Here is a 13,956-nt window from a genome sequence, read left to right on the forward strand (position 1 = left end):
CGCTATTTTTAAAAATAAATTTTTGTTTGTTTGGTTTTTTTTTGGCAATAAATAGTAATAAACATATTATTAAATTTACATACAGAAAACTTTTGGAGAAGTTGTACCACGACACCAACTATTTCGGAGCAGGTAAAAATTAGGATTTTAAAGATAAACTATTTTTAATTGCTTCTCAGGATTTCGGGAAAATCTTAACCTTACCCCCCCCCCCCCCACCCCTTTAAAAACGATCCTGCTCGTCCGAAACACACCTGGGGAGACTGAAATGGATATTATTATATAAATAGTGCCTGTTTGGGAGGGTAACAGTTGAAATTGACACCCCGAGGAAACCATTGTCATCCGACGCGAAGACCCTCCCAAACAGGCACTATTTATTTTATTATTTTTAGAGAATATTTTTACTGCTTTTATATAGAAATGACGTGAATTCTACGGCGAACCGTACGCGCATAATTTACGCACATGTAACAATTCGTTGTGTTACCCGTTGCTAAGCGTGATGCTAACGCTGAGGGTAATAGTTTACAATTATTTAATGCTTTAGCAGTCAAAAGATGAAAAAACAACTTAGTATATTGCATAATGGCACGAAAACCATCTGCAATATGCAAATTGTAAACCCCGAAAACTAAAAGGAATTAGGTAATAAAACGGATTATCAACTGCATCTAAACCAATCAGATTTCAGTATTTAACATGAAAGTATAATACCGTGTAATAGAAAATGCTGCGAAATTCGCCCTCCTCCTCGTTTAATATTGACACCGTTTTGGTAGGTTACATGTGATGTAGCGTGTATTAATACACACGAATATTTTCCTTTTATACCTGAGTTGCATTTTTTTTTTTAGATAGGGTTAATTTTAACCGGTTAACTGATTTACTAAGTGAGCGGTTCAGTACAAAAAACAGTATTCGGTTAGTCGTAAAAACAGTAATCGGTTAGTCGTAAAAACAAAAAAAATTAAGTTATGAAATACACATTTCTATATTTTTCTACCAGCGTTTTCTACCCTGCTTTCTATTGCTTTTAGGGAAATAAATAGAATGCTTACTTGCATTAAATGAATTACGCTAATATGTCTCGTGTATTTTGATACAATTATCTGGTTATTAGGTTGGGGGGGGGGGGGTAACCGACAATGTCATCCCTATAATGCTTTCCCTGTTTTGTTACGTTACACTGTAAACTGTCGACTTGACATAGAGCAGTGCGTCGTTATCTGCTAGATCCATATGGAAGCACATAAATCATTGAAAACCACTAACTAATAGTAATTAACTATGAACGAAAATTATCGTGTTTATAATTACAAATACAAGGCAATTTTTCATGAACTTTCACAATAACTGTGATTTTAGACTTGTTTATTTGGAGCAAGAATAAAAAAATTTGAAACACAGTGAAAATTGCAAGAAATAAAACTAAACAGTGAAAACAACACTGGTAGAGGCACGGTCAATCCTAAACTGTATGATCAATTACTAATAATTTCTTAGTTTATTTTTCGCTCTTTCTTTCTTTCATATGGTATTGTAATGTGTTTGTGACAAATAAACGCATTTTTTTTATAATTCGTGTTGTTCTGGTATAATTTGTAGAAGTTGGAAAGAATTTGCATGCTTGATCTCGAATTCTTCTTGATTGAATTGTTTAATAACGACGCAACCGGAAGCTAACAAAGAAACGTGATTCTCAATGTCAGACTTGAAAAACTTATGTAAAAAGTATGGGGGGATCTGTGAGAAAGTTTGTTAATCCAAGGGCTTACTATAATATTGAAAGACGAGCTTTGAAAAAAATCGAAAAGGAGAAAGATAAACCTACTGCTGCCCCGAAGCACAATAAACATGAGCAAGTGGACGTCTATTGTAAGTAAAGACAACATTGGTGAAATTAACGGATCTTTCAATTTCCTTTATTTACCAATTAAGGTAGCTCCATACTCGTAAAATTCTCTGAGGAAAGTTGAAAAACCGAACTGATTTCGACTTAATAGACTTAGATGTCATCAATTGTTAGAAAAAATATACATGTCATCACACTTTTTGAGATGCCAGATAAACATAAACTAAAGCATATTTTAGCATTAGAAAATTGTATTATTTTTCTGTTAAAAGTAAAATCTTGTAGGCAGAAATTTGTTTTTCTTGTTTAATGTTAATGTCAACTTTATCAGAAAACTAAAATTACAAAAATATTTTAAAATTAATCGTTGGAATAAGAAAAACTATAGCATTTAGACATGCAGCTGAAAGAAAAGTCAGAAAAAGAGTTATTTCCCCTTTGCATAGATAAAATATATAAAAATTTGGAAATTTAGTATAAAATTAAGTGCGAAAATATCTTGAACCTACCAATAATTCTAATTACATCCATGTGATTATATTCACATAAAATAAATAACACTATCTTGCACAATTTTTAAAGAATTAAAAGTGTAACAAAAAAGTGTGACGTCACAGAACACTGGATCTACTTTAAGGACCCTCAAAGGGTAACATGAAGATTGTACATACAACATCCAATGCACTTAAAACATTCAATAAACATGTACAAGCGGGAAAGAGTTGGATGATTAAAAGAGCTAGGACAGACATGAACATTAAATTAGTGTATGTTTTACCAGTTTACGATGTGACCATGTTGAGCGTGAAGCCAATAAATATTATCGCATTTTTCACTGTCGATATCATCTAAAGATTTATCAGCAGCGTACTTAGTTGGATCCCCCTATAGACTGATAGATACACAGCAGAGACATAAATAACAGAGATTGGCAACTCCGCAATTAGCGTGTTTTCTTACGTTTTTGAAACAAAAAATTAATAAATAAGATTTATAATTAATTTTACACCCTGCCTGTAATGCATAAACTTATAGAAATTCAGAGGCCTGTTGCCTACATGTATGTATTCAATGTGTAAATCTACAGTATGATGTCATGCTAGTAAAGGCAGATATCACTCAACAATATCTGTCAAAGTGGCAAAACTCTAAACAATTGGAATTTTAAAGCAGATACTAATCAGTTGCTGAAGAATAACATATTTTTGTATTTATTTATTTTTTCTTAACAATTTTTAAATCTGGGTTTTAATCTGATCAGAAAAAATCTTTTTTAAATCTGGGTTTTAATCTGATCAGAAAAAATCTTTTTTGATGAGATTCAAAATGGTAAAGATTATGGACCGTCATCTTGAACCATGAGTATTTTTTTTAAAGTCAGAAATAGTTATATTATTCTCTCACACATATTCATGTATCTATTGGGAGAGCATTACTCTCACATGCCCGCAAGAACATTTTTGCTGTCAAAATAATCCATTTGAGTTATTGGTCCCACCCAATTTAACGATATGAATAAAATTTTCTTTATGAAACTCATGCCTATGGTTTTTTCTTTAATCTATGAATGCTCTTTTAATTCTTAGCCAATCCAGACCCTCAGATCGTTGAAAAGAACGAAAAACTTCACAGTCGAATGCAACATTTGTATCTGGAGTCATATGGGCCAGCACCAGGGGTAAGAAATGAAAGCAACTGTTCTACATGACGTTTAACAAAAAAGTTAAATTTAACATGTCTGAATTATAGATTTCTACTTCTCGTCTTCATGTAACAGACACAATTATTGCCTCTGCTGGGGTTTGAACCCAGGTCCTCTGGCATACAAATCCGGCACTCAAATTCAAAATCCAACAGAGGCAATGAGTGTCTCTGTTACATTCGCTAATGTGGTACAGTGATGTATATGGCATTCCTACTAGCTCTGAGTAGTGGGTTAACCCTTTAGCTGGAGTGCTGAATTTGCATGTCCAGGACCCGGGTTCAAACCCCAGCAGAGGCAATAATTGTGTAGATGATTGTGTACATAGGCTAGTTTACCAAAGAACTAATTATGATAAGAGTCAACTTTGGCCGCCATAACTCACAGTTTTTAAAGTGTTTCAGGTACATTTAATTGTCATATGATAAATGATTTCTACCTATTTATTTGCACTCACTGGCAGTATATATTTTTTTTTCTGGCAGTATATGACGTCAGATGTGATGCTATTTTTTGATTAAGTATAAAGAATATTATAATAAATCAAACTTTGTTTAAGGGCTTTATGAAAAAATTGAGATGGAACATGTACCCTACAATACAGGGTTCGACACTAACTTTTTTATGCATTAGTCCAGCCGGACTAGTGCCTGTTTATTTTAACTAGTCCGTAGGCAATTTTATGTGCCCGTCAAAAATAAATTAAAATGCATTACCGTATTTGCTTCATATATAGTACAGAGTTTTTAAATAGAATTTGTAAGAAAGGGGTGCATAATATACACTATAATGTTTTTCTTACAGGTGTTGCACTTGTTTAGTTGTATTGTGCTATGCAGTACATAGCAATGAGCTGCGTATTCCTTGGTGTATGCCGCCATTACAGATGTTATAAATAGATCTATGCAAATTAGATCCAGGCTATGAGCTACCTTGTTCTTTTCATTATCTAAGTTCTTTAAAAATCTGTTTAAAATAATAAGCAATTTATCATAAATTATTTAAAGTAAAACAATTCATTTAAATTAAACAACTCGCAGGAGATTCGTTTTGAGACCTTTATTTTTTTAAAACACATAAGCGTCCCTATGGAAGCTGTTGTTGTGAACACGTGTGCTTGTCATCTATTTTCTCGGACATCCCCTTACGGCAAAGAAATAATCAAGTCACCCATAATATCCTGCATACCTCTGTTGTTTTCGCTCGGTAACTCTATAATCACTGCAATGTATCATATGCTAGATAATAAAAATATAGTCAGGGTTTTCCATTAAAATGTCGACAATCACACATCGTTAATTTACACATTTTTTTACCAAAATTTTTTATTAGTCCAACCGGACTGACTCGACAGAAATTTTGTTAGTCGGTATGAAAATCTATTAGTCTGTGACTAACGGACTAAGGTTAGTGTCGAACCCTGCAATATGAAAATCACAGCATCAATACTGAGTGCATTCCCCATCCCCACGGATAACAGCAACACCTGTTCCTAGTAGAGTTCACACAATTGAATAAAAACCTCTGTTGGAAGTTATTACATTTGTTTATGAGGTTTCCCTCTAGTTGTGCTAAATTCTGATGCTGAGGAACTGTCCTGGTCTCAGGTCTATCTCGTCCCACACAAATTGACCTTCCCTGCATATCAAAAGTTTGCCGTGCAGTTGCGTGTGCTGCTTGGTATCTTTCCCCAAAGTGAGTTGCCCTAATATAGCGGTTTTGCTGACGTTTGGCCTTCACATGTTTCTGTAGAAGCTTTAAAATGATTTTGTGGTGGCTGTAAAAAAAACTCCAGTGATCTGTGATGAACATTATGCATTTAGAATAGCAATTTGTTTGTTTATGACAGCATTGTTAAAGGTTATAATTAAATAAGCAAATATTGTGAAAGGAAACAAACCTTTTGTTCCCGGCATGGACTATGTCAATTGCTCTTGCAGGTTCTGGGCAGACATGGGCCGCATTTAAATTATTCATTTTATCTGGGGGTTTTTTATAAGTAACTAAAAGTAGGGAATCAATTAAATCGAGTTGTTTTGAGAAACACATCCAAGAAATATTTCAAAATTGCATTCCACGCTTGCAATTTTTTTTTGACATGGACAGTTGAGTATTTTAAAAAGCAGACGTTGGTGGTAACAACTTAAAAACTGATGTAAATACATGTATTTATATTAAATTATAAAATATATGAAGTTAGGAGTTTGAAATTTTTGGCCAGTATATAACGTCAGGTGCCTGTGTTTACAGGGCACCCAGTATGTCAATTTGTGGAGGGAATAGTACTACTGATACAATTTGTGGAGGGAATAGTACTACTGATACAATTTGTGGAGGGAATAGTACTACTGATACAATTTGTGGAAGGAGTAGTACTACTGATACAATTTGTGGAGGGAATAGTACTACTGATACAATTTGTGGAGGGAGAAGTACTACTGATACAATTTATGGAGGGAATAGTACTACTGATACAATTTGTGGAGGGAGTAGTACTACTGATACAATTTGTTGAAGGAGTAGTACTACTGATACAATTTGTGGAGGGAGTAGTACTACTGATACAATTTGTGGAGGGAGTAGTACTACTGATACAATTTGTGGAGGGAGTAGTACTACTGATACAATTTGTGGAGGGAACAGTACTACTGATACAATTTGTGGAGGGAATAGTACTACTGATACAATTTGTGGAGGGAATAGTACTACTGCTACAATTTGTGGAGGGAATAGTACTACTGCTACAATTTGTGGAGGGAATAGTACTACTGCTACAATTTGTGGAGGGAATAGTACTACTGATACAATTTGTGGAGGGAATAGTAATACTGATACAATTTGTGGAGGGAATAGTACTACTGATACAATTTGTGGAGGGAATAGTACTACTGATACAATATGTGGAAGGAGTAGTACTACTGATACAATTTGTGGAGGGAATAGTAATACTGATACAATTTGTGGATGGAATAGTACTACTGATACAATTTGTGGAGGGAGAAGTATTACTTATACAATTTGTGGAGGGAGTAGTACTACTAATACAATTTGTGGAGGGAGTAGTACTACTAATACAATTTGTGGAGGGAGTAGTACTACTAATACAATTTATGGAGGGAGTAGTACTACTGCTACAATTTGTGGAGGGAATAGTACTACTAATACAATTTGTGGAGGGAGTAGTACTACTGATACAATTTGTGGAGGGAGTAGTACTACTAATACAATTTGTGGAGGGAGTAGTACTACTAATACAATTTATGGAGGGAGTAGTACTACTGCTACAATTTGTGGAGGGAATAGTACTACTGATACAATTTGTGGAGGGAGTAGTACTACTAATACAATTTGTGGAGGGAGTAGTACTACTAAAACAATTTGTGGAGGGAGTAGTACTACTAATACAATTTGTGGAGGGAGTAGTACTACTAATACAATTTATGGAGGGAGTAGTACTACTGCTACAATTTGTGGAGGGAATAGTACTACTGATACAATTTGTGGAGGGAGTAGTACTACTGATACAATTTGTGGAAGGAATAGTACTACTAATACAATTTGTGGAGGGAGTAGTGCTACTGATACAATTTGTGGAGGGAGTAGTACTACTGATACAATTTGTGGAGGGAATAGTACAGTACTACTGATACAATTTGTGGAGGGAATAGTACTACTGATACAATTTGTGGAGGGAATAGTACTACTGATACAATTTGTGGAGGGAATAGTAATACTGATACAATTTGTGGAGGGAATAGTACTACTGATACAATTTGTGGAGGGAATAGTAATACTGATACAATTTGTGGAGGGAATAGTACTACTGATACAATTTGTGGAGGGAATAGTACTACTGATACAATTTGTGGAGGGAATAGTACTACTGATACAATTTGTGGAGGGAATAGTACTACTGCTACAATTTGTGGAGGGAATAGTACTACTGATACAATTTGTGGAAGGAGTAGTACTACTGATACAATTTGTGGAGGGAATAGTAATACTGATACAATTTGTGGAGGGAATAGTACTACTGATACAATTTGTGGAGGGAGTAGTACTACTGATACAATTTGTGGAAGGAGTAGTACTACTGATACAATTTTGGAGGGAATATTACTACTGATACAATTTGTGGAAGGAATAGTACTACTAATACAATTTGTGGAGGGAGTAGTACTACTGATACAATTTTGGTCGTCTGTTTCCTACTTTGATGAACAGGATTTGATTTTTTTAATGGAGTTTAGCAACAAAGCAATCCTTAATAAATTTTAATCTAACAATTGATGAAACTAATGTTATTTAATTGTTATTTCTTAATCCTGAAACCAAAACGTAGGAGAAGTAACACAAGGTCTGATTATTTAATGATACATGTATTGGATAATCTAGCAGATTTAAATTTGTAAATTGTATGAAATTATTATTTACTACGTATAAATTTTTCCCTTAAACTTGTTAGTTCCTGATTGTTTCCCTTCATTTTCAGGTGAAATCCAAATCCAATCGGCCTCTCCCTCAGGACCGCGAGGAGTTCGAGACTTCGTTTGATACCTACGGATATCATATCCCTAACCGGTTAGCGCACGGGAAAGTTGACTTTGTGCAAATGTTGGACATTTTGAAAAAATACTCGGACACCAAAGGGGAGTACAGTGCAGCAGACATAGCTAAAGACTACAAAGTGGACCCGACCAAGATGCAGAATGTTTTGACCCATTTCCAGGTGTTACAGGTAATCATGCCCAAAGAGGATGTTGAAGAAATGCAGACAGAGGAATCCACCGAGGAAGTAGAAACTACAGACTTAAAATCAAATCAGATAGCCCCGTCAGACTCTAAAAAAAGGTGACCTGAAAAAAGGTGACGATAACAACATGGCTACCTACTGAATCGTTACCTATAACAACATGGCTACCTACTGAATCATCTTGGATCTGGATCAGGATTGTGTTTGAATTTGGGGAGGAGGGAGGGGGGTGTGAAATACCTGCCAAGAGGTGTTAGGTATCATAGAACTTGATATATACTGTTTTCTGAATTTTGAATGTATAGTTTTATATTTTAAATTTAACATTCTGAAGGTCATCTTGATATAAAACTTTCTTCAAAGATTTGACAAATGCATTGTTGTGAAATTACCTTTTTTTTGATGATTAAATGATGCAATAAAAAGTCTATTTGCCTAAATGCAGGGGAGAAATGTCCCGTTTCTGTGAGAGAAAGAAATCAATCTCCCTGTGGCTATAAATGTAAATTATGGTATGTGTTGAGAGTGACTGTCATGATTTATAATAAACATGTTTAACATGAGTATTTGTGTTCTGTTTTATCAGAATCACTTTCTAGGTCACCTGAGTCACTTCATTGAAAACTTTCTAGGTCACCTGAGTCACTTCATCGAGGCAAGATTTTGGGGGTGTGGGGGAGGGGGTTCATTACCATATTTTAGTTTTTTTTGACACTTTAGCTAATATGAGATTCCCATGAGCTTTAAGTTCTGGGGTATGGGCTCTGGTACTCAGATGAGCATTTAGGCTGGGTTATGGGCTCTGGTACTCAGGTGAGAGTTGAGGCCTGGGGTATGGGCTATGGTACTCAGGTGAGTGTTGAGGCCTTGGGTATGGCCTATAGTACTCAGGTGAATGTTGAGGCCTTGGGTATGGGCTATGGTACTCGTGTGACTTTTAAGGCCTGGGGTATGGGCTATGGTACTCAGGGGAGTGTTGAGGCCTTGGGTATGGGCTATGGTACTCAAGTGAGTGTTGAGGCATTTGGTATGGGCTGTAGTACTCAGGTGAGAGTTGAGGCCTGGGGTATGGGCTATGGTACTCAGGTGAAAGTTGAGGCCTGGGGTATGGGCTATGGTACTCAAGTGAAAGTTGAGGCCTGGGGTATGGGCTATGGTACTCAGGTTAGAGTTGAGGTCTTGGGTATAGGTTATGGTACTCAAGTAAGAGTTGAGGCATTTGGTATGGACTATGGTACTCAAGTGAGAGTTGAGGGTATGGGCTATAGTACTCAGGTGACTATTAAAGCCTGTGGGCCTATTGTTTATTGTATATCATTAGAATAATTTAATTTTGCAATACGATATCATACTTGTATATCTAATTCTGATAGACATCAATAGAGCAAAACATGTTTCGTGATAAGGTAATGTTAGTAACGTTGCCGTGAAACAAAACATATAAAACTCTAGCTTTGCAAAAGTTTTGTGATATGTCGCAAAAATTTCGCTTTTATTTACAAAAACAAAGATAAGCTACAAAAGTGAAGTCAATGGGTTTTCGTAAAATTATTCAGAGATAGCTTTTGTGAATCAATGTGGATAAGAGAGTACAAATAAATTTTGATGTCCTTGTATTGTTTTGTTTATGATTTATTTTCACATGGGCGTCAGAACTGGGGGGGGGGGGGGGGGCTTTAGCTTTTTTTGCAAGGTTAGACATGACTATGAGACACATAGCATCAGGGAGATTCCCCCCCCCCCACTTTTAATCGCAGCAAATACTCGGTAGATATGTAAATATCTAATTCTGGTGCCAGCATATAGTAAATTGATACTAGTCTTCAATGTTTTAGTGTTATCATCATTCAAGTTTGTTTTTGTTTGTTTGTTTTGTTTTGTTCTGGGTTTTAATATTGTATCTGTTTGTTTGTTTGTTTTGTTTTGTTTTGTTTTGATTTGATTTTTAGTATTGTATCAAAGTCGATGTTGATGGACATTTTTGGAAAACTATTGCCGGTGTAACGAAGAATATTGACCCGGGTTGAAAATTGACCCGGGGGTCATTTTTCAACGTTGAATATTGACCCGGGGGTCATTTTTCAACGTTGAAAATTGAGACCAAAATCGTGAAATTTATACCCGGGGTCATTTTTCAACGGTATGAGAAAGATTTTTCTAAACTCTGATGACCTCGACCCGTTGAAAATTGATCCTGTTGAGAATTGACCCCAACCTCAGAGTTTTGATCTGAACTGGAACTTACTCTACTCGGTTTAAATGTACAATCATGCACATATTTGAAAGTTTCAGTTTTAAAATGTACATACTGTCCGATACATATGCGGACGTGGCTAATTTCTTTTAGGCTGATATGTCCAATTAATCATTTAGTTTTTAGATTGAAAATATGATATCCTTTTATTATTACAATACTATGTATAAAAGCTAAGAAGATGACCATTTGCTTCGGAATGGAGCAGGCGAGTAGGGCTAGAATACTTTTTGACATAGATGACATGGTTTTCATTCCCTCATGTGACAGAATTTTAAAAAGTTTAAACTTGTCACAATCTCTGATAAATATATCTAACAAACATATTGCCCGTTATCGTCACTTTTAAGGCAATTCAACAGAGCTCTATTCGACAGGCACCTGACGTTGTATTATATTTTTCTAATAATTAAAAATATATAACCTCTATACTGCTTTATTGGGTAAAGGGTATATATATTTATATCAAGACAAAAGGATATAATGTCAGATACCTATGCTTAATTTGAAGAAGTCAGAATATTTCACTGACAAAATAATAAATGATTGGTTGTCATATTTTTTATCCTTTTTCATATATACTGGGTTTTTTTTATACTTAAGGAATGAATTCAATATTTATTTGTTTTATACGATATCAAATGGTTTGGGGCAGTTTACGCTTTATAAACCGCGAAGCGGTTTATAAAAAAGCGTAAACTGTTCCAAACCATTTTATATCGTATAAAACTAATAAATATTGAATTCATTGCTTATAATTTAATTGTTTACTCTTCATTATAGATAAAAACGGTCATTTGACCTTTAAAATGACATAAAATTGTACAAAATTCACACGTAACGTCAGGCGTATTGATACGTTTTTGACGTTAGTCTTACTATGACGTAGGCAACATTCTTTATACAATATAAAACAATTTTTTTAGCCAATCAGAAAGCGCGTTACAACCAGAATTAAATTATGTATATATACAGCATATTATAGCATTATATTTACATTCCCCATATATTTTGCATGTAAAGCTACTGCAGATATAGCACCATAACACAGACAGGGTACTAAAAGGTAAAAACACGAGTTTTAATTGTGACGTCACAAACGTTGAACGCTGATAAATACAACGTCACAAGCGAAAATCAAAGATCACGCATGTGGCTGTTACTGTGGCTCTTCCATTAATTTGAACTTACCCATAGGATAATACAGTAATTTGAGGTATAATTCGCATTTGCGTCCAAGGCAAGAAGGTAAAAAAATGTAAATATAAGCATTAAATCCTTATTTTTTGAAAGATATAGTCTCATTACTGCAACGGTTTGTGCAAACAAATTTTCATAACGCGCTAACGCGCGTTATTCAATTTGTATGCTCACACCGTTGCAGTTATGAGACTATATCTTTCAAAAAATAAGGATTCAATACTTAAGAATCATGATTTTTTGAAGTATACACTCTCATAACTGCAGCGGTGTGTGCATACAAATTGAGTAACGCGCTAACGCGCGTTATGAAAATTTGTATGCACACACCGCTGCAGTTATGAGAGTGTATACTTCAAAAAATCATGATTTAATGCTTATATTTACATTTTTTTTAACTTCTTGCCTTGTCTGCAAATGTGATTCATACCTTAAAATTTCTATCTTATCCTAAGGGTAAGTTAATATTAATGGAAGAGCCACAGTAACAGCCATAAGCGTGAACTTTGATTTTCGCTTGTGACGTTGCAGTTTACAGCGTTCAACGTTTGTGACGTCATAATAAAACTCGTCAATTTGACCTTTGACTACTTGTTGCAATTAGAGGCATTTAAACATCACGGAATTTAATGGAAAAACACAGTAGAATGTAAATATACATAATTACACATGTTTTCAATTTTTGACGACTTAAAAATAATTTTTCATAAACTTGTCTGATTAACTTTATTGAAGCACCATCCAATTTTCTGCATATACAGTCATGGTTCTTCTTAACAATGCAATTTATTTCTTCAATTCTATTATTTACCTGTAAATTAGAAACACAGGCAACTGACGTAATATATTTTCCCAAAATTAAAAAACATATACCCTATACAGCAAAAATGTTATCAATTTAAAAAAAGGTAGGTTTGCATCTAAATATACAGTCGGAGGATTGTTTATCTAATTATATTAATGGTAAATACATGAAAAGGTATGCGAAAAGTATACAACTGATAGATATGTTGTTTGGAGCCGCTGTATCAAGGAAAAATCCGAATTGCTTAAACATGTACAAATTGAAGCAACCAGGACAGTGACAGGGATCAGAGTTAATTCTTCTAAAATAATTTTACATAGTGTGCTTAATTTGGAAACCTTGCAATCTCGAAGGGATAACCATAAACTAATTATATTTTACAAGACTATAAATGGTTTAGCACCACAAGATATGTTAGATTAAATTCAATCATATTTTCTTACTGAACATGCATATAATCATAGATCGAATTAGCTTTTTTACTATCTACCACTATATACTTATTACAATAGCTTTGCTCCGTCTACATGTAAATTATAGTATAATCTTCATGCAGCAAAGAAAATTTCATCAACTTTATCTTTCTTTTAAGTCAAAACTTAAAAAACAAAATATACCTAGAGCTTACAAACCTTTCAGTTAAGACAATACAAAATATTATTTTACGTCAATTACGGAATAAAGCTAGTAAAACTTACTTATTTAAGGATTTTTTTTCTGATGTGAGTCGATGTTTATACTGTTGGTCTGAATCTGAAGGAAATGTGATTTTCCCCCTGGATATCCAAGATACACTCAACAAAGAAACGAACTTTTTAAACAACTTTTTGACATTAGTGTACCATTTTATATGAACTATATACTTTATGGTAGTTCTGATTTTTCATATAGATATAATTGTAAAATTGTTTCCCATGTTTATACTTATATTAGATCTTCAAAGCGTTTTTGATTCTCTTAAGGTACACTGTTTAAACCTATTTAAGTATTATACCTGTATATTTACTTAACATACAGTTCCCTTTTATTTACTGTTCTTTTTAAATGGGCTGGATCATGAAAATCTCATTCTTATGTTTGTATCTCTGCAGGTATAAATGAAGGTGATATGTTTGTTAATATAGGTGAGAGTGAACATGTCTACCAACAATATGTCATACAATCATATATGATAAATATTCAGATAATTATTTAATATTCAAGTACCTCATGTCTTATATACACATGATCTACACATTTAACACGTTTAAGGTTCCTCGACACACGAAAATTTTATTTTATGGATCGATAGAGAATCTTTTTTGAAACATGATTCCACAAAACAGAGATCAATATCGGCTTTCAGTTATTTTATACGAATTTTTTTGTATTTTTTCAGTGAAATAGC

General features: G+C 34.2%; 1 protein-coding gene across 1 annotated transcript; it reads left to right on the forward strand.

Annotated features, from left to right (window-relative positions):
- Positions 1-1,670: 1,670 nt before the first annotated feature.
- LOC128168763 (uncharacterized) lies at positions 1,671-8,874 on the forward strand. Its single transcript, XM_052834899.1, has 3 exons — positions 1,671-1,878; positions 3,442-3,533; positions 8,050-8,874. Exons 1-3 carry the CDS (start codon positions 1,737-1,739, stop codon positions 8,410-8,412), a joined length of 597 nt encoding a protein of 198 aa, XP_052690859.1. The 5' UTR covers positions 1,671-1,736; the 3' UTR covers positions 8,413-8,874.
- The last annotated feature ends 5,082 nt before the right edge of the window (positions 8,875-13,956 follow it).

Source organism: Crassostrea angulata, unplaced genomic scaffold (genome assembly GCF_025612915.1).
Source record: "Crassostrea angulata isolate pt1a10 unplaced genomic scaffold, ASM2561291v2 HiC_scaffold_47, whole genome shotgun sequence".
NCBI lineage: Eukaryota > Metazoa > Mollusca > Bivalvia > Ostreida > Ostreidae > Magallana > Magallana angulata.

Coding starts and splice junctions, on each gene's coding strand:
- LOC128168763 (XM_052834899.1), top strand. CDS start 1,737: ATGGGGGGATCTGTGAGAAAGTTTGTTAATCCAAGGGCTTACTATAAT. Junction 1,879..3,441: donor TGAGCAAGTGGACGTCTATT/GTAAGTAAAGAC, acceptor TTTAATTCTTAG/CCAATCCAGACCCTCAGATC. Junction 3,534..8,049: donor CATATGGGCCAGCACCAGGG/GTAAGAAATGAA, acceptor CTTCATTTTCAG/GTGAAATCCAAATCCAATCG.